The sequence below is a fragment of the Pipistrellus hanaki genome (assembly GCF_964339955.1).
Source record: "Pipistrellus hanaki genome assembly, chromosome: 5".
NCBI classification, from domain to species: Eukaryota; Metazoa; Chordata; class Mammalia; order Chiroptera; family Vespertilionidae; genus Pipistrellus; species Pipistrellus hanaki.
In genome coordinates, this window is record NC_140507.1 from 25,254,524 (window position 1) to 25,280,272 (window position 25,749).

The following is a 25,749-nucleotide window of genomic DNA, read 5'->3' on the forward strand; positions in this document are numbered from 1 at the left end:
AACACTGACATAGCTGCTGAATTTTTTCATTTTAGGTGGGATGTCTACAGCTAATCAACGCTCTCATCACAACAGCTGAAGAACTTGACTTCCGAGTTCACATCCGAAGTGAATTGATGCGCTTGGGGTTGCAACAAGTGTTGCAGGTGAGATGCAGCCCTTCATTACAAAGGCCGCACTGACTCCTTCCTGCTCTTACTGCCCAGTCATTCCAGGGATAACTTGGATTTTCAATTTAAAAATCAGGTTGAAAGGCTTGGGTTTTTAATCAACATAGGAACTTATGGGTTCTCTGACTTCCATTTTTGTTGTGGACAGGATCTTCGGAAGATTGAAAATGATGATATGATAGTGCAACTAGCTGTGTTTGATGAGCAAGGGGATGAAGATTCCTATGAACTGAAGGGACGGCTGGATGACATTCGAATGGAGATGGAATATCCTTTTACTGACTGGGTTCAAGACAGGAAACATTTAGTTGTAGATACTTTCATGGAATGGTGTGGGGGTGATGACATCAGCCTGAGTGTCTTCTCAGTAGATAAAGCAGGTGTCTTTGATTTCTGTTAGATTTATTTACCTCTGCATGGACCAGTAAAGTTAGGAAAGGTGCTCTGAGAGTTGTTTAGCCATGGAATCACCCCTCGGAATTAGTATAGACCTCCTAGAACTGTGATTCGTGAGCCACATGCGGCTCTTTGGCCCCTTGAGTGTGGCTCTTCCACAAAATACCATGTCCTGGGTGAGTCTATTTTGAAGAAGTGGCGTTAGAAGAAGTCTAAGTTTGAAAAATTGGGCTCTCAAAAGAAATTTCAACCGTTGCACTGTTGATATTTGACTCTGTTGACTAATAAGTTTGCCGACCACTGTCCTAGAGCATGATAAGCTTAACTTACTAAAATGTAGAGTTGGTTTTAGAGAATATGTACAAGTCAGGGGTAGGGTTATAATTTGCTTTCTTGTATGTGTTCCTGAAACTGACAGAGGGAGTACTTTGGTTACCTATTGATATTTACCACAAGTGACTTTGAGGCAAGTAATTAGTTTCTGATTGATCTTCAAGGCAAGTAATAGCAATCCTCTATCTGTATAGTACCACCAAATCATTGGTCCCTTTGCTAAAGGAAGTTTATAGAGTTTAAAGTGTCAGACAATATTTACAGGAAGAATAGCTGTTAGAATAGCAAAGCACCTTGCTACTTTTCCTGAGAGTAGGATAAGCCACCTTTCATAGTATCTAAATATATGCTTTCCTTAGCTTCTTCCTCTTTCCCACTGATTTCAATGAAGTCTTCCAGTTTCTCTTAAACACAGTGAAGGACTCAAAGGCAGAGCCACACTTCCTGTCCATTCTGCAGCACCTACTCCTGGTCCGAAATGACTACGAGGCCAGGTAAAATGGTACACCTGTGGGAAGGTTTGAATTTTAGCTTAAGTGGAAAGAGCAAAATCCTTAAATTCAAAGATTGCCTATAAAGGGAAAAGGAAAAGGCAAGAATTAGGTTTCATTTTTAGTCATAGGAACATTATCAGTGTCCATTCAGCATCTCTATGGAAGAGGTCACAGTGTCTAAGGTAAAATGCCCTTCCTTTTTTGGAAGTGTGGAGTGAATATGATAACAAAGGGAGGTAAATTTAAAGTTCTTTTAGGTTTTCTGAAAATAGAGTCTTAGAGTAGTACTGTCTATTGACAGGAAGGCTTAAGCCCAAGTTTTTAGATGAGAAAGGATTGGCACTAGAAGGCAGATGGCAAGAAGTTTGACTCTCTGAAGTAGATGGGGTACCTGATGTGGAAGAGGGGTTTCCTAGCATGGCAGCGATACTTCTGCTAATTTTATAAAAAGGTCTTTTCCCGAGCACTTATCCTCAGGTCAGTACCTTTTTTTGATCCTGAATACTTCTGAAAATTATATTGTGGTTTTCCTTTTATTTCTTCCATAGACCGCAGTACTATAGGTTGATTGAAGAATGTATTTCTCAGATAGTTTTGTTCAAGAATGGGGCTGATCCTGATTTCAAGTGCCGGCACCTCCAGATTGATATTGAGGGATTGATTGGTAAGTGTATTTATCCATCTGGTTCTTTAAAATATTGCTTCTGCCTTTCATTTTGTATCTTCCAGTGAAAATTTCAGGGAAGATAATCTTTCTGGTTCTCAGGTATTTCCATGATGGACCTTTCTTAGGTGTTAACCAACTGTGTTAAGAATATATAGGCCTTAAATTTATTTCTGCATAATTCTAAAATTTAACTGCTTCTCACACAATATCCCATCTTTTGAAGGGGCTTCAGCTATAAGTGAGGACTCTGGCTGGTTTCAGAAATTCATAAGACTTGTAGGCATTCTTCATGCCATGCAGCATGGTGGCCTTAACAGCCACACAAGAATCTTATGTTGAACTTAACTGAAGGTTCTTTATTTAGTGTAGAATGTTAAGAAGGGCAATACAAATAAATAAAAGGACCTAAGACTGTCCTGTGGTTATATCGAAGAGTTTAGGTAGTGAGAGGGAAAATGAGAATTGGCGCTTTACTTCCTGACTCTTCTTCTTTTCAGATCAAATGATTGATAAAACAAAAGTAGAGAAATCTGAAACCAAAGCTACAGAGCTGGAAAAAAAGGTGGGTGTGAGAGAAAAAAACAATTGGATGTGCCATTCTTTTTCTAAGGATTATGATATTTCTAACATGTGAAACATACCTGAGAAGTTTTGAAAGCATTCCGCACACAACAACAATTCCTACGGGAAACCTGCTGGATATGATTGTGATCATCAGGAGCTAGTTAGTGTGACTTCGCACAGTTCTTGGACCCCTGGGCAGGACAGGAAAGTCAGACAGCACTCACATAATACAGAAAGCACTCTCAGGCTTACCTGGCATCTCGGCCTCTTATCCCTGGAACAATAGGAACTGGAATATATCTGAATTCTCTCTTTCTCTTCAGTTGTTAAAGACTCCTTTTGTGGTTGATAGGTTTTGATCCTAGAGACTACTGGGATTATATGCCATGGCTGCCCTGATTAAATGTCTTTAAGATCTTAAGTGTTGGTTTTTTTTTAATCATAACTCCAAATATAGATAAACTATGGAAATGGTCTCTTGTTCCCTCTCCTTTATCCATGATTTTCAGGACAAAATCATGGTGTTCATTTTTCCCAGGCATTCCCTGGGTCAGTGAGCTCTATGGATCAAAAATTGGCACAAAACAGTAAATTATGGGGAGTAAATTCTTGCTGAGATAGCTTACTGGGAGTCTGATTCCTTTCTTCTCTAGCTGGATTTAGAGTTAACAGCCCGACATGAGCTACAGGTGGAAATGAAAAAGATGGAAAGTGACTTCGAGCAGAAGCTCCAGGATCTTCAGGGAGAAAAGGATGCATTGGGCTCTGAAAAGCAACAGATTGCCACAGAGAAACAGGACCTGGAAGCAGAGGTGTCTCAGCTCACAGGAAAGGTAATGTTGAGCAGGGAAGGCAGAGTGACCTGTAACTGCCATCAGCAGCCTCAGGATGAGTCTGTTTTAGAGCAGGAGTCATCTTACTCCCAGGGAGGGTTCAGCTACTAGTAGGTAATCTGGGTAGATAGTGAATATTTTAAAAATCTTTTATTTTGTTTGTTTGTTTTGTTTTGGAGATTATTAATACATAAGATAGAAAATTTGAAAAATACAGAACAACATAGAATAAAATAAGTCACAGTACTACTCAGAAATAGATAATACTCTTTTAATAAATTTAGGAGTAGAAACTAAATAAATTGTTATATTTGTTTATTTTCTCCTATTTGTCATCTCTGGGCAGATTGGACAGATTTATCCTTATACACTCTCTCTGCAGTTATAAATATTTGAATGATCTGTGATATCTGATAACTTGATCACTTATGTAGTTACATAATTACCTGTATAGCACATGTGCTAATTATGTAACTAGAATATTTGATTTACTTGGTCTTTGCATTTTCTAATCAAAAGGAGAATTTAACATAAAGGTTGAAGTTGCCTTTAATAAATATATATATATTATATTCAGAGAGTAAGGGAGAAGGAGAGAGAGATGGAAACATCAGTGATTAGAGAGAATCTTTGATCAACTGCCTCCTGCATGCCCATACTGGGGATTGAGCCCACAACCTGGTCATGTGCCCTGACCGGAATCAAACCATGACCACCTGGTTCATAGATCAATGCTCAACCACTGAGCCATGCGGGCCAGGCATGAAGTTGCCTTTTTAATGCAAAGCATGCTGAGCTAAGAACATGAAGACCTGAGCTTTAATTTCATCTGTCACTAAATAGCTATGTGACTTTTGGCGAATCATTTCATGTCTGACTCCTTTCACACGCTCCATGTATGAAATGAGAAGTTGGGGTTAATTTTTTAGGCCCCTTTAAACTCCAGTTATCCCTGAGGTAGAGTGAAAAGTATAGTTTCATTGATGTTGTTTTTCTAGGTTGCCAAGCTGTCCAAGGAATTGGAAGATGCCAAGAAAGAAATGGCTTCTCTCTCTGCTGCAGTTACTGCTGTACCCCCTCCCAGCAGTACTACTGTCCCCCCTGCCCCTCCTCTGCCTGGTGACTCTGGCACTGTTATTCCACCCCCACCACCTCCCCCTCCTTTACCTGGGGGTATTGCTATCCCCCCACCTCCTCCTCTGCCTGGAGGTGCCGCCATCCCCCCACCCCCTCCTCTGCCTGGGGGTGCCGCCATCCCCCCACCCCCTCCTTTACCTGGAGGTGCTGCCATCCCCCCACCCCCTCCTTTACCTGGGGGTGCTGCCATCCCCCCACCCCCTCCTTTACCTGGGGGTGCTGCCATCCCCCCACCCCCTCCTCTGCCTGGGGGTGCTGCCATCCCCCCACCCCCTCCTCTGCCTGGGGGTGCTGCCATCCCCCCACCCCCTCCTCCCTTACCTGGTGGACTAGGAGGGCCGCCTCCCCCTCCCCCTCTTCCTGGTGGTACTGGAATCCCCCCACCCCCTCCATTTCCTGGAGGCCCTGGCATTCCTCCACCGCCACCAGGAATGGGTATGCCTCCACCTCCCCCTTTTGGATTTGGAGTCCCTGCAGCCCCAGTTCTGCCATATGGATTAACTCCAAAGAAGCTTTATAAGCCAGAGGTACAGCTCCGGAGGCCAAACTGGTCCAAGGTGAGAATTTCTGTGCATTTCTTCATCATTACATCTTCAGAAACCACTTTCCTACTTTGTACTTTGTTCATGGTTGGGCTTCCCTTTCTTGTGGCTCACATCTGTCTGTCTTTAGTACCACTCATGTATATGTGTATTCAGCAGGTATTAGGTATCTCCTATATGCTAGACATTACTTTGGAGAGTTCTTTGAGCCAAAACTCTGCTACAAAACCTAAACTTAAGTTAGTATTTTTGGCCTCTGAGGATTTGAGTGCCAGGGTAACACAATTTGATAATAGTCATTTCACTAATCTAAAAGGTACTGGTAATTTTGCTGATATCAAGTCATGGATTAGTGGATACAGCCCCACCTCCACCCTCCAGTAAATGAGTTGCACAGGAGATGTTTGCACTGTTCAGTATTATTCCCACTATGTGTTTGCATTAACCCTTTTCTTCCAGAAACCAAGTTAAAATAGAGTTTAGGGATTATAAAAAGAACATATTTGGCACAGTTAGCCAAATTGATGAGAAAATATGTGATGTAGCCCTAACCGGTTTAGCTCAGTGGATAGAGCATCGGCCTGCGGAATGAAGGGTCCGAGGTTCGATTCCGGTCAAGGGCATGTACCTTGGTTGCAAGGACATCCCCAGTAGGGGGTATGCAGGAGGCAGCTGGTCAATGTTTCTCTCTCATCGGTTTCTAACTCTCTATCCCTCTCCCTTCCCCTCTCTGTAAAAAATCAATAAAATATATATTTTTAAAAATATGTGATGTAAAATAGGGGAAGATGTGAAATAATGCCCTACTGCTTCTAAAACTAGTGGATTTGAGGTTAGAAAGACGACACGTAGCATAACTTGAATAATCATCAACAAACACACTGGAAGCATCATCTCCTGATTTCATCATGAAGAGCACAGCTGTTGTCTGTATCACAGGTCCATCTGATTCTGGTATAGACAGTGCTAATAATTGGCCAGCCACCTCTTGCTTCTTAATCAGTTTTTTAGGATGGAAAGTACAGAACTCAGCTTAGTAATTCTTAACACCCTGCCTGTATCCACAGTTTGTTGCTGAGGACCTTTCCCAGAACTGCTTCTGGACTAAGGTGAAGGAGGACCGCTTTGAGAACAATGAACTTTTCGCCAAACTTACCCATGCCTTCTCTGCCCAGACCAAGAGTGAGTCCCTTCCTCTTTCATGCAGAAAGGGCCAGTGTAATATTTAGGATATGCTGTAAACAGGTTCCCATCTCTTTCCCTTCCCTGGGTGAGGGTTGAGGAGAGATGGGATTTCAATTTGCAAGAAAATAAAATGTTTTTATGTTCTGGGGATGCTGGGTTTGGGAAAGAATTGTTATATATAGGTTGCTATTTCTCCTTCTCCCCCAGTTGTTTTGCATGTAGGTATTTTAATCATTATAACTTGTGGGGATATGAGGTAAGGTGACAGCTCAGTCTGGCCCCATTTTGATGATGTTCTTGAACCAATTCTGGCACTGCTGATAAGGTACTACCTCCAGACCTGCCTACATAATTGATAAGGGTTGGGCAGAGTCTTTATAGGTCAGGTGGTTGAGCCTACTGTCTGCAATAACAACAAACCCTGTGTGATTCCTTTTTTTCTTCCATTTTTCTCCAATATCTGATGCTTTCTCCATCCTGGCCCTTTGCTCCTGCAGCATCAAAAGGTAAGAATATAGAAGGGCCTTTTAGTTGGGTATCTTTAATATTAGACAAAAAGTTAAGCAGACATAAAGGAATTACTCTTTAGAAAACTGAGACTAAAGATTGGGGTTGATTTCTCTTTTCCTAGTATTTTTTATTTTTTTTTAAGAGTACAGGAGAACCAGTAGCTGGGTTATTAACTGTCAGGGGAGGAAATTAAGACTACTATATACTTATTCTGTTTTTAGAAGTTGAGGGACAAATACATTTCTGTTGTGTTTTACAATTTCCAGTGTACTTTAACATAACTTTACCCTAATTTGACCTGCAAAGAAGCTTTATGAGACGGGTAGGATGAGAATTACTGCACTCTGTAGAATATATGAATTAAATAGGTAGCTTGCCCAAGGTTATATGGCCAGACCCAGTAGTCTTGACTTTTGATCCATTTTTTAAAATACATCTGGTTTATTTTTGTGTGTGTGTGTGTTTTTAATATAAATTCTTGCTTTTCTTCTTCACTTTCATATGTTCACCTTTATTTTAGAACTGCTGATCTTTTTTGCCCTCTTCTTTCTTCTTTCCTAATTCTTGTGGCTTTTGTGCTCCTTTAATATGCCTTGTGATAATTTTATATTTCCATCTTCTAGCTTTATTGTTTATTTAGAGGTTAATTATGACCCTAGTGATAAAAAATGCTCTAATGTTGGAGCATTTTCCCCACCCCCTGTCCAGTAAATAAGCACTTTTAATAATAATAATAATAATGATTTTTTTATGTGATCTAATGGGACAAGGCTATCCTTTGTTCTAATAAGGAGCCTATGAGATTGCTAGGTGCCTTTGGTGGCCCTTAGTTACATGTGGGTATCTAGGAGTGTGAAATCACAGTGCACAGGCCTGTCTTGTTGCCCTAGCTTTAGGGCAAAGTGGCCTTTTCTTCTAAGAGAACTGTTATCTTCCAAACCAAAGTTCAGCTCAAGGAGTTACTTCCACCCTTAGTTAAAAATGCTGTGATAATGAATGCTTATACTATTATATAGTGCATCAACAAAGATTACTTGGCAGGGAAAATCAAAACACGTGAATTGCTAATTTGTTAGTTCACAGAATCTGTCCATGTGTTGGCCTTTGGCACGAGTCCCTTTCTTGTGGCTGGGCTCTTAGTGCCACTGCAAATGTACGCTGTCTGGGCCCCTTTCCTCTCCATCCTTCTTTTATCCTGTACATTTCTATTCCTATTGATTGTAGTGGGGCTTCCTGCAGTTTAGTGGTTTTCCTTGGCATTTTATTCCTACCATGAATTGGTATATAGTGTTTTAAAATTCTCAACCAAGACCTTATTACATCTTTTGTTATTGTCAACAATGTAATCAAACTCGTTATGCCTCTTTAACTCTCAACTTTGGCCCTGGAAACTACTTTCTATTCATTGAAGGTTCTAACTTCCTAACAGCTTTAGCTTGCTTTTTTTTTAAATTAATCTCTGTATCTTAATCTGAAAAGAATAAGTATGAAATTGATAATTTAGCTTAGTTTAGTTTAGTGGCCGTATTGATTTTCATATAGTAATAATCATCACTAGATTGCTGCTGTTTTGATGAAGGAAATTTTTAACTGTCTTTGTTTTATCCTAGTTTTTAAATATCTCTTCTTCCAGTTAGGACTTTCAGCTGTTAAAATGGCACACTGTCTTAAATTACAAGTTCTAGAAACTTCAGAGGTGAGGACTCAGAGAAGCCAGATCTCATCTGTGAAAGCAAGGTTTACTTTGCTTCCTGGTGCTTTAAACATGTCTCGTATAACATTTCAGAACATTCCTCCTTAATTTTTTTTGAGTTGGTAATCAGTTGCAGTTACCAAGTCTCTTATTCATAGTCTTAATATTGATAATATAATTAAATGATAGATGAATACTCATTACTATATAAATATTCAGTCTTCAAATGAAGAAGTAGAGACATGGGTTAAAAACTTTTTCGAGGCCATTATAGTATGTGCCAGAGCCAGGGTTCACAGTGCAGACTATGGGACTCCAAGCTCTTGCTCTAGCCTTGGCTTCCCGGACATGTACATTTCTGCCCTGAGAGCTTTTGAGAATGAAGATCCAGACAAAGCTGGAAGAAGGGATATACTGGCTTCTGCAACCACTTCATTCATTTAGGCACAAATGTCCTTGAATTGACAGTGACTCTTAGGTACAAAAACGATTAAATTAGGGAAAGTGAGATACCTGACATTTAGGGTTGAAGGGGAGCCAGATTCTGATTATAGTATATTCAACTGTACCCAGATTAACCCAGGTGGAGAAATAAGACATGCTTATTTAGTTCTTGTAGAAGCCCTGCTTAGATGATTTCAGCCCAGTAGCTGCCAGCTTGATCTGAGGAAGTTATTTGGACACTAGGTTTCATAATATTGCATTATTTCCTCTCTCACTTGCTAAATGCAACTCCTCCTTTTTAAAACATGCCTGTATCTCCTTTTACTTCTACTTAAAAGTTCCCCTATACCTCCTGGCTCTTCCAGTATCAGGCATTAAAGAAAATATCTGTCTCACTCTCTACATCCGCCTCCTATAGCTAAAGGTCTTCAGCCACTGGCTTCATTAAGGTTCAAGAAGATACATACCTTTTCCTAATAGGAGAGCTTGGAGAGGGGAATGGTCCTCAAATTTATACTGTAAGTTCTCGCATTTTTCTCTCTCAAGGGTTACTCTCTTATTTCTGAACGCTTGACTTCCTATAAATAAGGAAATTACTTAGTTGATTTGTTGCCAAGAGTTCAGATTTGATAGGCAGTGCTATAAAACGTCTAGTACTTTCTTATATTCCTTATGGTGATCAGTTAGGAGTCTTTATTTTGGTCTCTTTGTTGACTCTGCTTCTTAATTCCTTGGGAATATGCTCAATAGTTAACTTTTTTTCCATCCTTACCCAGGGAGCATTTTTATCACGCGGTAGCCTTGTATTACCTTGTAGTACATACCAGATAACTAGCTTTTCATTCTGCTTTCTTCTAACTCTTTTGTTGATTACGTGATCCCATTAAAACTATTATGTTTTAAAAATAGCATGGTAAGTGATAACTGATGTTCTTTTTAGGTTTATTACTTTCTTTTAAAAATCTTTTGGGTTCTAAAGATCTACGAACTAATGTCCTTTCGTAGGTGTGAGGTGTTCAATATATAGCATTAGATGATCTCTCTCTGTTAAAATATGATGTGCATTATTGGGAACTGTGAGCATAGAACAGTTTTCCACGTGGTTAATAAGTGATTTAGAAAGAACTCTGACTAAAAAGCAAGATCTTGACCAAGAGCTGAGAATTTCATAAAAATAACAGTATTCTAGTTAGGATAGAACTGTGTGGGCCCAGATACCAATGCTTGTGCTGTTGTCTCAAGGTCAGACTGCTGACAGCTATGGCTGGGTTTACCTGTCCTGCTTTCATGGTTCAGGCTTTAAAAGGAGTCTGTGGTGGGAAAGCAAGCTCTTTCCCAAAAGGGATCCAAGGGTTTTTTCCCTTTTTCCTGTGATCCTCTTCTGTCCACTTCATGACACCCACCCAGTTGGATCTTTATCAGGAAATGTCCTAGTGTATCTTTATAGCCTCTGCAGCTTGAACTTCTAGAAACAAGATTTTGTAAGAGCTCAGCATGCTTCCCTTACTCAGTGAGTCTTTCGCAGAAAGATGTCTGTAGATCAGTTCCTTACGTCTCTCAAGTGTGTGGAATTAGAATAAGTGAACATTTGTTGGAGTTCTTGTCTTTTATCTACTAACTTCTCTTGGATATTGACATTGTGTTAGCACAGAGAAGTCGAGAGTTTCTGTAATATCAGTTAGTACTTGTAATTTATAAGTATAAATCTACTCCATCACTTGGGGTTACAAAGAGTCTGATAGGGGAAAAGCAGTATCTGCTTTAATCTGACTACTAATAAGATTGCATCAGAGATTTTTTCTTCATGCTTTGACTCTTTATCTGATCTGTAAAATGAAGTAGATGAACTTAAAGAGACCTTTAAGTTATAAAATGCTGGTTCTGTTTTATATATAATTTATTTTTCTTCTTGTAAAGGTTGTCTTTGATGTTACCTATCAAAATCTCAAATTCTTTTGTTTTGACAGCTTTCTAAAAAGCTGTTTTTTGTTAGTTGTGGTATAAGTTTCTTCTTTTTCCATGCACTGGTGGAGATTTAAGGGAGAGTGTCATCAGATAAAGATAATTAAACTTTAATTCCCTCTAAACTGGAGGAATTTGATATATCTTTCTGCAGCATGCTCTTTCTCCTTTTCACCACCAGATGGCACATGGATCTCTTCTATTTTAGATGTGTCATTGTTACGTCTGTTAGTGACGCAGTCACGTCGCAGTCACGTTAGAGAGAGGCAACCTCTGTTGTTTTCAAATACAAAGTGCTTGGTATGCTGCCCTCTACTGTCTGGAGAGTCATTTGGAGGACCGGTAGTAACATAAAGACAGGAAGTTATACTTGCTGTTTTCAAACGGATCTTGTCCTGCTCAGCTAATATATTAAATAGGAGCAATTTAGTGTTCTTTTGGGAGCCCGGAGTCTGGAGAATGTTTCTTGTTTTAGTCCAATAGTTTCATGAAAGCATAGCCTTCCTTTTAGAGTGCTTACATAGAGAACCATACTTTTTAGCTTGGTAGTTCATTACAAATGTTTATAATTCCATTATATACACATTCATTCTTCATCTCTGTCTCAGTTTCTACAAAATAGCTACTTCAAGCACATAATAGAACTATCCATTGATTATATACTGGTAATTTCTCAAAGATACTATACTGAATTTATTTCCTTCAGGGAATTCCCCTGGCCTACCCTGGGTAGAATTTGCTAGAGCAGAAAAGTTTTTACAGTCAACCCTTCTGTGACATTTGTTGGCTTCTGACTATCCCAAGATAATCTCAGTTTTAGAGCCTCTTCTAGCTATTCAAACTTGAGTGTGCCTGTATTATTATTCTAGACATACATAGACTGAAACTGTATCTTCTATACCCAAGACACCACCCACCATTACCTGCAGATTCTAGATCTGATTTCTGACAAAATGTCCTTTTTACATGGCATTGTCTGAGACTTAGATAATCTCATAGGGGATCTGTATTGCCTAAATTTCTGTCAGCTTGATGCAGTCAGTCCCTACACTTCAATCTGTTTCTACCAGTAATTTCTAACCTTTAGTGTGCATAAGGATAAGAGGAGGAGCTTGTTAAAAGTCCATAGAGTCCCAAGTTATGAGGACTGTAGACAGGTATATTTTTAACAAGCATCCCAGGTAATTTTGTTATATATTAACCTGGCTTACCCCATTGCTTCAGTTTTCACTCTTTTTTCATTTTCTGCTTGAAAATGTCTTCCCTTCCTGCCGTCGTCTAGAAGCTGCTCTCTCCTTTTTTTGTGATAACATTTTTATGTCTGTGTCAGAGTAGATAATGTACAAGTATTATCTTTTTTTTAATGGAGGACATGCCAGATCACTTTGGAAACAATTTGACATTGTCTACTAACTACTAACATTTTGGAGGCTCTACTTCAAGGGCACTTGTTTCTAGAAATGTATTTTCTTGCTATTCTCCCAGCCAGGCCTCAATAGGCATCTTTGGAGGATGTTTTGAGGAAGTTCTCTGGGGTCAGGGAAGTAGCTGGGACCCACTTAGAGATTGACTGGGCCGAAGAGGATGGATGGAGGGGGATGTTTAGAGATCTCTCAGTCTTTTACAGCAAAGATGGAATCGATGAGAAACTGGAGGAAGTTCAGATCATGATGGAGAGTGTTGTGGCTGTGCAGACATAACTCTTGTTAAGTTTGGTTATCCTCTCTCTAGGGAGACCTGGAGTTGGTAGGGATCAAGGATGTGATTAGAAAGAGGAATGGGATCTCCAGGAAATTTCAGAGCAGAGTAGGCTTTGGGATAAGCAGAAGAGGATCCAGTGCTCTTTGGCTACATACTGAAGCCCAAACTGCTGCCCCAAGAAAAAAGCACTGTTATTAGGGTCCCTTACACTCTGGGAGTTGTTGGATCTGAATTTAATTTTCTGCTGATAGGGACAAATCTCCCTCCAAACATAAAGTAGTAGCCAGACTAGTTTTCAGGGACCCCTAAGGGTATCTCAGCCACATTTTTTTTTTCCTGAGCTTTCTTTCTGTTTCTTTATTATCTGTTTTTCTGCATAGGTGATATAGGGAGTTCAGAAATCAAGATAGTTATAAAAAAGTTTCTTCCCACCCTTGTATGCATCTATCTCATCCTTACCCCACTCTCCCCTCTAGAGATTACCATTTTTATTAATTTTTAATTATCCTTTCAGTGTTTTTTAAAATGCAATTATAAGCAAATACTAATATAGATTCTTATCCTCCCTCCCTTTACCAAAAGGCAACACGCTATCTATACCGTTATATATTGTCTGTATCCTGGAAAATGTTCCTATCAATCAATAATTGAGATTTTCCTCACTTAAAAAAGTTCTAAAGCATGTATTTGATAATGAATACTATGGCAGTACAAAAATATAGTAATGAAGCAATTGGTCCTTTTTTGAAACAGTAACTGCAATGAGCCATTTGATCTGACTGCATCTTAGCATGCATGAGTCCTTTTTTTCTCTCTGTTTTCACTGAAAACCCTCTTATGTCATGACCGAACCATTCCTTTCCCACACCAATTCCATAAAAATACAGCAACTCATTCTAGAGCCTTTCAGCATTCTGGTATGAGGAAAAGAGACTTGAAAATTTGTGCTAAGGGGCCTTCCAGACCTCTAGCTAGTTTACTGGAGTGTTATACTCTAGAGCAGAGCTTTGTGTCACTGGCGTAAGGACACCACTTCATACAGGGGTATAGTCTTCAAAAAAAAGTATGACCTGCCTAATAGTTCCTTCTTAGCTTTTGTCCTGAAGGAATTGCTCTAGAACTTAGTACCTTTTAACTGTCCCGTCTTATAACTCTACAGAATCAGTTTCTGGTTTATTCAGTATTTAGGTGGGTGTGGGTGCTCACCTTTGGAGCAGCATGGACGAATGCTCATGATACAGTGCTAGGCAGGAAACAATTGTGTATAACCTTTACTGCAATCCTATTTTACAGAAGAAAAAAATACAGCAGAAGTAAAAGATTGGAAGGCTAACTCTTAGAGTTACCAGAAAACTGTAAGAGTTTTTGTTAGGGTGCTAGATTTTTTTTCCTTCTATTTTTCTATAATGTGGTCATCTTATTTTTATAATGGGAAAGACAAAGGGATGAAGAAGGAAATTTGCCCAAGGTCCAGGATGCTTGAAAAGGGGGTTTCTAGAAGTCTTGGACCTGCTAAATTAATGTGTGCAGAATAGAGAGCAGTCTTACAAAGCAGGTAATGGCATCTTTTACTTCACTCTCCATAATGATCGTAGCCTGTTGGAAAATCAGACTCCACCTGAAAAAGCTATTTGCTCTTCTCTCAACTCCCTTGGGTATGGGAACCCCTGCTAAACAACAGAAGGGCATTGGTAACCCCATGTGTGCAAGATGAAATGCAGTCATCCTTCCCTCCTTTATTCTACAGTAATCCCAGCTCTGTTCTAAGAGTCAGTGACTTTTTCTTTTGTATATATTAGATTGGAATATAAGACACTGTGTGTGTATATATTTAAATTTCCTCTTGGCAAGAAAAACTGCTAAAATTCTCTTAAGAAGAATGTCCCTCTTTTCCTGTTCTACTTGCATTTTTCTTTTCAGCCACGGGGTGTGCGCAGTTGAGCTATTTTGGCTCAGGTTCCAGATTGTGAGGTCAGAGACTGGGGATTGGAGGAGAGCATCAGGTGACTTTCAGTAACAGTGATGACGGGCCTGCCCTCATCCCCACCCTTTCCTCCCCTTCTCTTTCCCCACCCTTTCCTGGCTGCTACCTTAGGAACAAAGAAGGGAAAAATACAGCAGTGTGACGAAAACCAGCAGCTGCAGACTCAGGCTGGGGGCTGGGTGTGTTTATTCCATCTGTTCTCTTTGTTCCACTTTTACACTTTCCCCTCCCAGTCCTCTGAATAAAACGGAGGGTATTTCTAGGATCCTTTGTTACAGAGAATGACTTAGAAATCTGCAGTTTATTCAGTATTTAGGTGGGTGTGGGTGAGACAGCGGATTAGAAATGCTTCAAGCATTTAAAAAAGATGAAGGTATTTCTGCCTTCTCATTCTGTCTTATTAAAAAAATACCCATTTAATGTCAGAGACTGTGATAGGAACTTATCACCTATTATTTCTAATTATTAAAACAATGCTTCTAATATATATAACCTTCATTTTATAACTGAGACATATCAGGTACAGAATTAATGTCTTTTGCTTATTAAGATCTCATAGCAAATAAATATGAAGCCAGAATTGGACCCCAGATCTGTTGGACTCAGAATCGAGCATTTAGTGAAAGGGAGTGGTAAGGCAGGCATGTTTAGAGAAACCTGAGGTGCCTGCGTTTGGGGACTGGCATGGCACTGCTCCAGTAGGCTTTGCTTTTCACCAGAAGGCAGTGTCCTGATTTCTTCAAAAAGCAGATGTCAAGGTAAAAAATGAGATCAAGGGGAACATAGAGATTAAAATAGAATTTTTAAACATGTCAGTCAGTTGCAGTATTTGGACCTTATTTAGATCCTGATCCATTTTTTAAGAAAGGCTTTATTCCTGGTACTTTAATTTGATGCCTTTTTTTTTTTTTTTTTTTTTTTCTCTCTCTCTGCCCTCTAGCCTTCGGTTTCTTGCATAAACCTGTCTGTCCTACCCTTTTGCTGACTTGCTCAGGGCACTGTCTGTCCTTCAGTCCCTTCCCACCCAGATCTCTAAAGCTGATCTCTTAGCACTCCCTCATTGAGTCACCTTCCTGGATGTGCTGGGAAGGTGTGTGAGAAAGTCAGTGCCTGTATTGTCTGAATGAGCCATGCTTTGAGAAGTGCCTGGATTTCTAATAGTGCTTTGCCCCCATCCTTTCAGAATCCCATCGCGTCCCCCTCTTCCTGGTTCTCATTGCTTTGGAATTCTGTCTGGCTTTGTTCCCGAACTTCAGGTTTATCCATTTCTGCCATTTTGCTCCATCCCTCCTTACAGCGTGCACATCCAATGATGTAGTTCTGTGCAATTTAGCAGATGGCTATCTGTTTTGGCCAAGAGGCCAATAGTGGGAATCTGGTTACCTTTGGGCAGGGATAACAGTGTTCATTTTTGTATGTTCTCTATCTGCTTTTCCCTCCTGTAAATGGCTGTGAGGTGCTGAATTTTCTCTCTTGTATATTGCAGCTAGGAGGAATATAAAGTAGAAATCCTCCACCTGGGCAGCTTCTTACATTAGCACATGATAGCATGCTCATGTTCTGTCCTCTTCCCTGAATCAGAGAACTCAGGTAGAGCTTAACAGGCTTATTGTATGCTGGGTGGACTTGGTGATTCCAGCGCTGTGTTTCCCTCACAGAGAGTTTGTTATTTCCTGGGGACCTTGCTAAGTGTTCTACTCTTTTAGATATACGGGGGGAGATCTAGGACTTCCACAAAGACCCTCTTGTCAGCAAGAACTACAGTGGTACCATTGTCCACTCTTTTTAACTTCCTGTTTGGATTCTGTGCTCACATGTGTTACATGTACTGCAGTTATCTCCCTTCCTGGATATTCTGCTGCTTTATTTAAGGAGCAGAAACAGTGACTTGTACCCACAGCATGTTTGTGCTTTTCCAACCTTTCTCATGTGTTCTCTTTTAGTCATAAGATACTTGGCTTAGTCAAGGGAGGTGTAGCATATGATTGAACTCCCTAATGAATAGGGACAAACGCCGCAGGCTTTGTCTTGGGCAGAGCCAGTGGTGTGGTCCTGAGTAAGTGAGTGAGGATTAAGGTTAGGTGCAGTGCTTTTGTAGCTCAGCCTGAATCGTTCAGCTCGGCAGATGTAACTGGCGTTAGATACAAAGTCCCTTTTCCTCCTTACTCCCACCTGCAATTCTTAAGCACTTAGTTTTCAGGCTGTCAGACTACTCCCCCTGCCTCCTTTTCCTGTTTGTGGTCTTCATGGAGAGAAGCCTGCTACAGGAATTCCTGAGGAAGTGATGACTGTAACTGCAGGACTCCGGAGGCCCTTAGCTCATTACTGAATTTGGGGAATACTGTGCAAAGCAGGACCTCCCTTCCGTCTGTGGGCCCTACGGAACTAACTCTGTTACCAATAACAACCAAGCAATAACTGGGACCGGGCTGCTGACCAAGCCTTGACTACTCGTAGTCTTTAGAGCCTGAAGATTATTTTTCCTTCTTGTGCCTCAATTTCTATCCTTTGATTTTAGAATTCAACATGAGATCAAGATTCATGACAAAATTAGCTTGGGCTCTGTAAGAGTAATTGTTTTGACATATTAAAAAATGATAAAGAAAGCAAAATGGGGTCCCTCTGTTGGACAGCAGGGGGTGCCCTTTCCCTTTGCTTTATTGCCCGGCACTCCCTTCTGCATGCAGCCATTTTAGACAAATTGTTTTTGTTTCCAGCTAACTCCATTTTGTGTTAGTGACGCAGGAAAAAAAAGAGTGCGGCAAGGGAGGGGTGAGACCGGGAGGGAGGCACTCCACACACTCCTTTACTCAGCACTGGATCACCAGGGACTTCCCTTGCTGCAGGCTGTCTGCATCCTGAGCAATAGATGCAGCAAGTCCCTGCCAGCTGAGCAAAGAGCAAGTGGTGACTGGCTGCTGAACACCTAACAGTGACGGAGCTAGTTCCTGACAGCAGGCAGAGCACCGCCTGTCTCGCTGAGAATCTAAACCCGGGTCTAGGTGGTTTTTATTACATGGATGTTTAGGATGGTATTCTCAATTATAGGATCCGCTAAGAAGAAAAGGCCTTTTAAATTATTTTATTTTATTTATTTTATTGTTTCCATCATCATTTATCCCCCTGTACCCTCTTTCACCTCCACCCACCCCCTCTCTCCAGCCCAAGAAAAGTCCTTTTCACTTAGTTGTTTGAGAAGAGTTAGATGCTAGGAAAACAATCATTTAAAAAAGTTTTTATTTTGAAAATTTAAAAAAACAAACAGCCCTGGCCAGTTTGGCTCAGCATTTAGAGCATCGACCTTTGGACCAAAGGGTTGTTGGTTTGATTCCTAGCAAAGGGCATGTACCTCGGTTGCAGGTTCGCCCCCCAGCCCCTGTCGGAGCACATATAGCAGGCAACCAATTGATGTTTCTCTCTTCCCTTGTTCTCCCCCTCTTCCCCTCTCTAAAAAAAAAAAATCAATGGAAAAATATACCTTGGGGTGAGGATTAAAAACAAATATATATACAATATCTATATAGATAAAAACCTAAGTGACCTTTACTACCAGTCAACGGAATGACTGGTCAGCCGGTCAGTATGATGCGCACTGACCACCAGGGGGCAGATGCCCAATGCAGGAGCTACACCTTGGTGGTCAGTGCACTCCCACATCCAACCTCCCTTGGCTGGCTAACCTCCCACAAGACAAATTGCTGGCCAGGCCGAGGGACCCCACCCATGCATGAATTCGTGCACTGGGCCTCTAGTATACATATAAAGGGCATCGTGTGAATATCTGTGCTTCCATCACCCAGTTTAGAAATTAATCGGTCCGCAGGCCGATGCTCTATCCGCTGAGCCAAACCAGCTAGGGTGAAAGTGGCTTATTTCTCCTGACATGGAGGCCTGTTGCCCAAAGTCTTTAGGAAATTTCTCAGACTTTTGTTAATAGAGAACATGGTTGAAATGGACCATGGTCTTTCCTAGGAATAAAAGACTTGTTAAGCTTTGGGACACTGGATTTACAAGCTGTGTAATAGCTGCATCCTTAGGGTGACATCTTAAAAAAATGTACACATAATTACACTGACTCACTACGTTTAACAGATCTATTTGTCCATGTTCCCTTTACTAATACTGTATATGTATAATAGTATTTATATTATAATCAAAATCGTGTGTGTATTTTTCTTCCTCAGCTTGGTCTTCCCACCACTGTCTCCCTGATCAGACCTAATGAGTTAGCACTTCAAAGACTGTTTTATAAAAAGAAAAAAAAAAATACAATTTTGGGGGTGGGTATGTTTGAAAAATTTTCCATGGCTTCAGCATTATAACATCCAAACTCTTCCTCATGACCTTTTTGGAGATTACCCCCGAGTTTGACTTATATACACACGATGAGTTGAAAGCTCTTGCTTGATGCTCAATTCTCCCCTTCCCGTAATGGGTCAGTGACTCTGACTTTTAGCAGTCACAACAGCAGTCTGTTCCCTTGCTCCTGGGGAGGGCATAGGTTACAGAAGGGAAGTGGCAGGGTCTGACCTCTTGGCAAGGCTGGTAGGGCACTTGTGGTCCTTAGAGACTAGATTGGCTGTGTGCCAGTTTGGAAGCCGTAGTTCCCATTAGCAGAAGTGCTTTGAATCTGCTGAAGTGGTCAGGATTGCAGCAGCTAGAAACGTGCTAGCAACCCTGTCACTAACTCACCTTTTTACCAAAGAATCAACTGAGTGGTAAGGGTCTCTTTTCTGTATTTTCAGCAGAGAGTCACAGACATATGCAGATAGGATTCTCCTCCTTTCCTCTGTGCTAAGAAGCTGTCTGTACCTACTTCTGCATCCTTGCTCTGGCAAAATGAGGGCTGAAAACCAAGCATTGATAGGTTGTATGTTAAAGGCTATAAAATTGTATGATGAATTAATACACCATTCCTCTAACAAGGCTGAGACAGCTGCTAATGGGAGTATGGGTTCTACATTTGACTCTATTGCTGGTTGTCCTTGGGGTCCCTCCCTCCCCCAACCCAGTGTGAAAGCGTAAGCACAGCCAGCTGTCTAAGGATATGAAACTGTTATAGGTGGTATCCAGACCCATGCCTGTTTTCTCGTTCTCAGTTCCCTGGTGGGTGACATCTTAAAAAAATGTGCACATAATTACACTGACTCACTACCTTTAACAGATCTATTTGTCCATGTTCCCTTGTAGTCTTTACTAATACTGTATATGTAGTATTTATATTATTATCAAAATCGTGTGTGTATTTTTCTTCCTTATTTCAAGTTGAAGTGTACAAATCATAGTGTACAAGTCAATGAATTCTCACAAAATTAAAAATGAAATTTATATTCATGCAATCAACGCCCAGATCAAGAAGCAGAACATTACTAAGAACTGGAAACTCCTTGAGTCCACTTCCAGTTACAACTGATGACTTAATCCTCCCGCCCCTGACCTAGAGTAACCACTCTCTTGACTTAACACCATGGTTTGCTTTTACCTGGCTCCTGTTATGCATAACATATTTACTTGTTTGCTTGCTCTTACATTAATTCCTTCAGTATTGTTGACTCATACCACTTTGAAACAAATCTACTAAACTAAATTCAATATTTGTCTACGCTAAGCCTGTTTGATTTTTATGAGACAATTCTCAAATCCATCTATTTCTGTCTGTCTTCAGCCTTGCTCTAACCTTGTCATTCCCCAATCTCTTACCTGGAATGCTAACCCCTTCTTTAAAAAAAAAAGTTTTTATCAGTCTCAGTGACAGTCATTCTCTGTTGTATAGTAATACTTTAAAAAATAATATACTTTTGCCTATTTATCTTGACTTGTAAATGGAAGATTTTTTTTATCAATAGCCTCCCTGCTGGAAAAGTGAGGATGATACTTCTCTTACTACCCTTACTTTTTCTCCTCCAAATTTTAATTATCTAATTTTTAGGTCATCTTCTTTTTTTAAAATACATTTTTATTGAATTTTGGAGAGAGAGAGAGAGAAACATCAGTGAGAGAGGAACATTGATTGGCCACCTCCTGCATGCCCCCTACTTGGGATCGAGCCCACAACCCAGGCGTGTGACCTCTTGGTACATGGGTTGACCCAAGCACTGAGCCACACCTGTTGGGCTAGGTATTCTTTTAATGTTTAAACTTTTTATTGTTAAGTATAATAATAATACAGAAAGCTACATGGAGCCAGTTATGCAACTTTGAATTATTACAAGGTTGAAAACCCTTATAAATGCCAACTGTCAGGAGATAGAAAACCTAGGAACCCTCATTCTTTTTCCCCCTCTAAGAAATCACTGTCCTGATTAGCAATCAATTCTTTATTTTTTATCACCCAAGTTTATATTACTGAACACTATAATTTAGTTTTGCTTGTATTTTTAAATTTCATTTTGTGTCTCTTATCCTATAGGTTCTTCTTAAAAATTCATTTGTATAAACACTATATCACTTGTCCCATGGAGTTTCCCATAATATGGATTTTGTAATTGTATTCCCGTAGTGTAGTTTCTGTGTCCTTTATTTACTGTAAACTGTTAATTGAATCTAGAGGTTCAGTCAGAATCAGACTCTATTTGTCTTTTTGCCAAGACTTCATAATAGGAATTAGGTTTCTCTTCAGAGGGCACATAATGACTGGTTGTCCCTTCTGTGATGTTAGCAGCTATTGATTTTCAGTGCATTATTAGGGTTGCAAATGGTGATATTCCAAACAAAAGGCATTTTTTTCTATATTCTAGATATTGTTTGTCACTTTAGAAGTGTATCACAAACATCTTCTCTGACTCTGTAGCTTGTCTTTTCACCTTTTTTTTTTTTTTTTTAGTGTCTTGATAAACAAATTTTTTATGAAAAAGTGCTTAGATTTATCAATCTTTTCCATTAAGACTAATACATATTGTGTCTTGTTTAAGAAATCTTTTTAGTCACTAAGATAATTAATCTTATAGTTTTGCCTTTCACATTAAGGTTTTTAATTGATTTCTTTGCTTTTGGATGCAATTTCTTTTTCCCCCCCTCATCTGGACACTTAGTTCCAGGTCCATTTGTTGGGAAGTATGTTCTTTTCCCAGTCATTTGACATGTTCAGTCTGCTATATCATTTTCAAATGAATATTATTTCTTCCTTTCTGATTCTTAGAATTTGTGTTTCTTTTCCTTGCCTTATTGCACTGGCTCAGACCTCCAACCAATGCTGTTTAATGAAGTGGTGACATTGAATATTTTTTTCTTGCTCTTCATCTCAGAGGGAAGGTTTTTGATCTTTTGGTATGTTACAAACTGATAAATAACTCTTTATCCTTTGGTGTGCATTTCACAATAACAGGTCCGTAACCACAGTATAATTATCAAAATTAGGATATATTTAGACTTAGAATTATTATATCTTATGGATTGACCCTTTATCATTATGAGTTGTGTCTTTTCAAAGCACTAGCATTATTAGAGATGAAATCTTTATCTGATTATTATTGTAGTATAGCTACATAAGGTTTCTTTTGGTTAACATATCTTTTTCTACTATTTTACCTTTTACATTTATGTGGCATTATTAAGGTGGGTCTTTTGCAAGCAGAAAATATTTAGTGTGTATATTCAGAAGACATACGGTCTATCCAGTCTAATTTTCATATTACCCTTTTATTAGTATAGATATTTTACAAAAATGTGCACATATTGGTATTTAATATATGCATTTTGATGAGTTTGGACTAATGCATACATCTATGATACCATCACCACAATGAAGGTGATAAACTATCCATTACCTCCAAAAGATTTCTTATATCCCCTTGTTTCTGTTTTTTGTTTTTATGTTTGTGTGTGTGTGTGTGTGTGTGTGTGTGTGCTAAGAACACTTAATCTGAGACCTACCCTCTTAACAAATTTTTACATGCATACTACAGTATTGTTAACTGCTTCTGTCTAATTCTTTCTGGGCGGGCCTCCAATTACTCATATGTTGGTCCTTTTCACATGTTGCTTACACTCTTTTGTTGCTTTTCAAATTTTATCCCTGTGCTTTAGTTTGTATTTTTTTTTAACCTGTCTTCCAATTCACTAATACCTACTGTATCTTCTGTTAAACCCAGTTATCAAGCTCTTAATTTCAGTTATAATAGTCTTTAATTCTAGAATGTCCATTGATTTAGTTTTTAAATAAATTTTATTTATCTGGTGAACTTCTCCATCTTCATCTATTTTTCCCTCTATATACTTAAACATGTTAACTATATCTACTTTAAAATCCTTATGGGCTGGCTCCAATGTCTGGATCATTCCTTGGTCTGTTTCCATTTGGCTTTTCCTCTCTAAACAGATGAGTGTGGGAGCTGATCACCTTAATCCAGTCAGTGAGTGAGCTGTGCCGGGGTTTGTGGTTTGGGAAAGGCTTGCTCTCTCTCTGGCTCCCTGTGTTCTAGAATGTAGGCTTTCTAGGGCTTCCAACTGTAAGCCTATTGTGTTCACTTTTACTCTGAGGGTGTAGCCTTTTGGGTTCTTAGCTAACGATGAGGGAGTCTTATGTGAGAGTCTCCACATTAAACAGAAACTGGACCTTGACCCCTGTCCATCCTTAGTGCACGAAACCACCAAACTGGCATTGGGACAGTGCTCCAGTGCTTTGCTTCTCTCTTTGGCAATAGTTCATCACCATCTTGTCAGCTCTTCCATGCTTTTAGAGTGATTTTTTAAAATATTACACCAGCATTTTAAAATGTGTTTCACAGGAGAATTGACCCCATTGCTAGAAATGGAAATTCTCATTTCTTTCATATTTTCTATGATGATTTTCACAACATTGAACAATTAAAATGTCATGTAATCAGTCTGTCTTTTACTTTGTACCATCTTGATTTTGTGTTTATTCTTAGGGAATTTTTCATTTTTTCAGAATTATACTTCTATTTTTAACATTTAGATGTTTAATATATCTGGAATTTATTTTTATGAATAGCATAAAGTTAATATCTAATTATTTTTCTTCAAAATGGAGAGTCAGTTTTTCCAATACTATTGGTTAGACTCTGAGTCAGCAAACTATGGCCACCCCATTTTTGTTAATAAAATTTTATTGGAACACAGCCATGCCCATTTGATTATATATTGTCTATGACTTCTTTCATACTACACCAGCAGAGTTGAATAGTTCCACCTTAAACAGTACAGTCCACAAAACCTAAAATATTTATTTTCTGGTCTTTACCAACCCTGGATTAGACCATCCTTTTTTCATTGATCTAAATTTCTACTTTAGCATGTACTAAATGTTTTGTATTTATTTTTGGAATCTCGCTACTTTATTATTCATTATTAAGAAGTTCACATGTTCTATCAACATCACTCTCATAATTATAGTAGACCTATTTATTGTATTTTATTGACTTGAAGATACAATATGTTTAGTCAGGTTTATTAAAGTATAATTTGCATATAGTAAAATTTACCCTTTTTTATATGTGCAGTTACATGATTTTTTGACATGTATACAGCCATATAACTATCACAAGCATGATAGAGAACATTTTGATCACTCTAAAAAGTTCTCTTCTGCCTATTTGTTCATTCTCTGTCCTGACCACCAGACCTGGAAACCACTAATCTGTTTTCTGTTCCTAGAGTTTTGTCTTTTCCAGAATGACATATAAATGGAGTCATACACTAAGTAGCCTTTTGAGGGTGTATTCTTTAACCTATCTTAATGTATTTGAGATTTGTCCATGATGTGGTATGCATGTTCATTCCTTTTTACTGTTGAGTATTATATCTATTTGCTAGTTGTTGGACATTTGGGTTGGATCTAGTTTTTGGCAATTATGAGTAAAGCCAATAGAAACATTTGCATATGAGATTTTGTAGTGACATATTTGTTTTCAGGTTTCATGGGAAAATACATAGGAATGGGATTGTTAGGTCATATGATATAATAAATGTATATTTGATTGTATAAGAAACTGGCAAACTGCTTTCCAAAGTAGCTGTACTATTTTTTTTGTTTTTATGTACTGTTTTGTGTGGGGTTTTTTTCTTTCTTTTTTTTCTTTTTTTTCTTTTCTATTAGCAGTGTGTGAGAGTTGCAGGTATTTTGCATCCAGCACTTAGCATCATCAGTTTTGCTTTTTAATTTTAGTGATTCTAATAGGTTAGGGCTGTTTTAATTCCTAATACAATGATGTAGAGCATCCTTTCTTGTGCTTATTTACAGTCTATGTCTTCTTTGGTGAAGTGTTTGCCCAAATCTTTTGCCTGTTTTTAAAAATTGGTTTTATTTTCTTATGGTTGGGTCATGAAAATTTTTTATATGTTTTGGGTACGAGTCCTTTACCAAACATGTTTTGCAAGCATTTTTCCCCAGGCTATGGCTTGTTTGCTCATTTCTTAATAGTGTCTTTCAAAGAAAAGATTTTAATTGTGATGAAATTCAGTTTGTCAAATTTTTTAATGTCTTTCATTATTTTCTACTAGAGGCTCGGTGCACGAAATTCATGCACTTAGGGGGTCCTTCAGCCCAGACTATTCCCTCTCACAGTCCGAGAGCCCTCAGGGAACATCTGACTGACAGCTTAGGCCCGATCCCTGAGTCAGACATTTTTAGCTCTGCCGTGGAGGTAGCAGAGGCTTCCGCCACCACCATTGTGCTTGCCAGCCATGAGCCTGGCTTCTGGCTGAGCAACGCTCCCCCTGTGGGAGCGCACTGACCATCAGGGGGCAGGTCCTGCATTGAGTGTCTGCCCCCTGGTGATCAGTGCGCATCATAGCGACCCATTGTTCCGCCCTTCAGTTGATTTGCATATTAGCCTTTTATTATATAGGATTGCTGTGTAACAAATTATCACAAGGAGTCGTTTAAAACAACATAAATTTATTATCTCACAGTTTCCATGGGTCTGGAATCCAAGTTAGCTGAATCCTTTGCTGAAGGTCACACCAAACTGAAATCAAGGTTCTGGCTGGGCCACATTGCTTCTAGGAGCTCAGTGTCCTCTTCCAAACTCATGTGTTGGTTGAATCCAGTTCCTTATGATTGTAGGACATAGATTCCTGTTTTCTTGTTGGTCATCAGGTAGGGGCTGTTCTCAGCTCTTAGAGGCTTCTCACTATGCCCTGCCATATGGCCTTCTCCACAGCATGGCATGTT

At 39.3% G+C, this 25,749-nt stretch overlaps 1 protein-coding gene across 1 annotated transcript in view; it reads left to right on the plus strand.

Annotated features, from left to right (window-relative positions):
* Positions 1-25,749, plus strand: part of DIAPH1 (diaphanous related formin 1) — an 84,047-nt gene that overhangs the window by 36,502 nt on the left and 21,796 nt on the right. The window contains exons 10-17 of the mRNA XM_084884928.1: positions 36-146; positions 319-437; positions 1,277-1,393; positions 1,942-2,057; positions 2,558-2,622; positions 3,278-3,457; positions 4,456-5,151; positions 6,204-6,318. Coding sequence (XP_084741054.1) covers positions 36-146; positions 319-437; positions 1,277-1,393; positions 1,942-2,057; positions 2,558-2,622; positions 3,278-3,457; positions 4,456-5,151; positions 6,204-6,318 — 1,519 coding nt within the window. The remainder of the gene's footprint in view (positions 1-35; positions 147-318; positions 438-1,276; positions 1,394-1,941; positions 2,058-2,557; positions 2,623-3,277; positions 3,458-4,455; positions 5,152-6,203; positions 6,319-25,749) is intronic.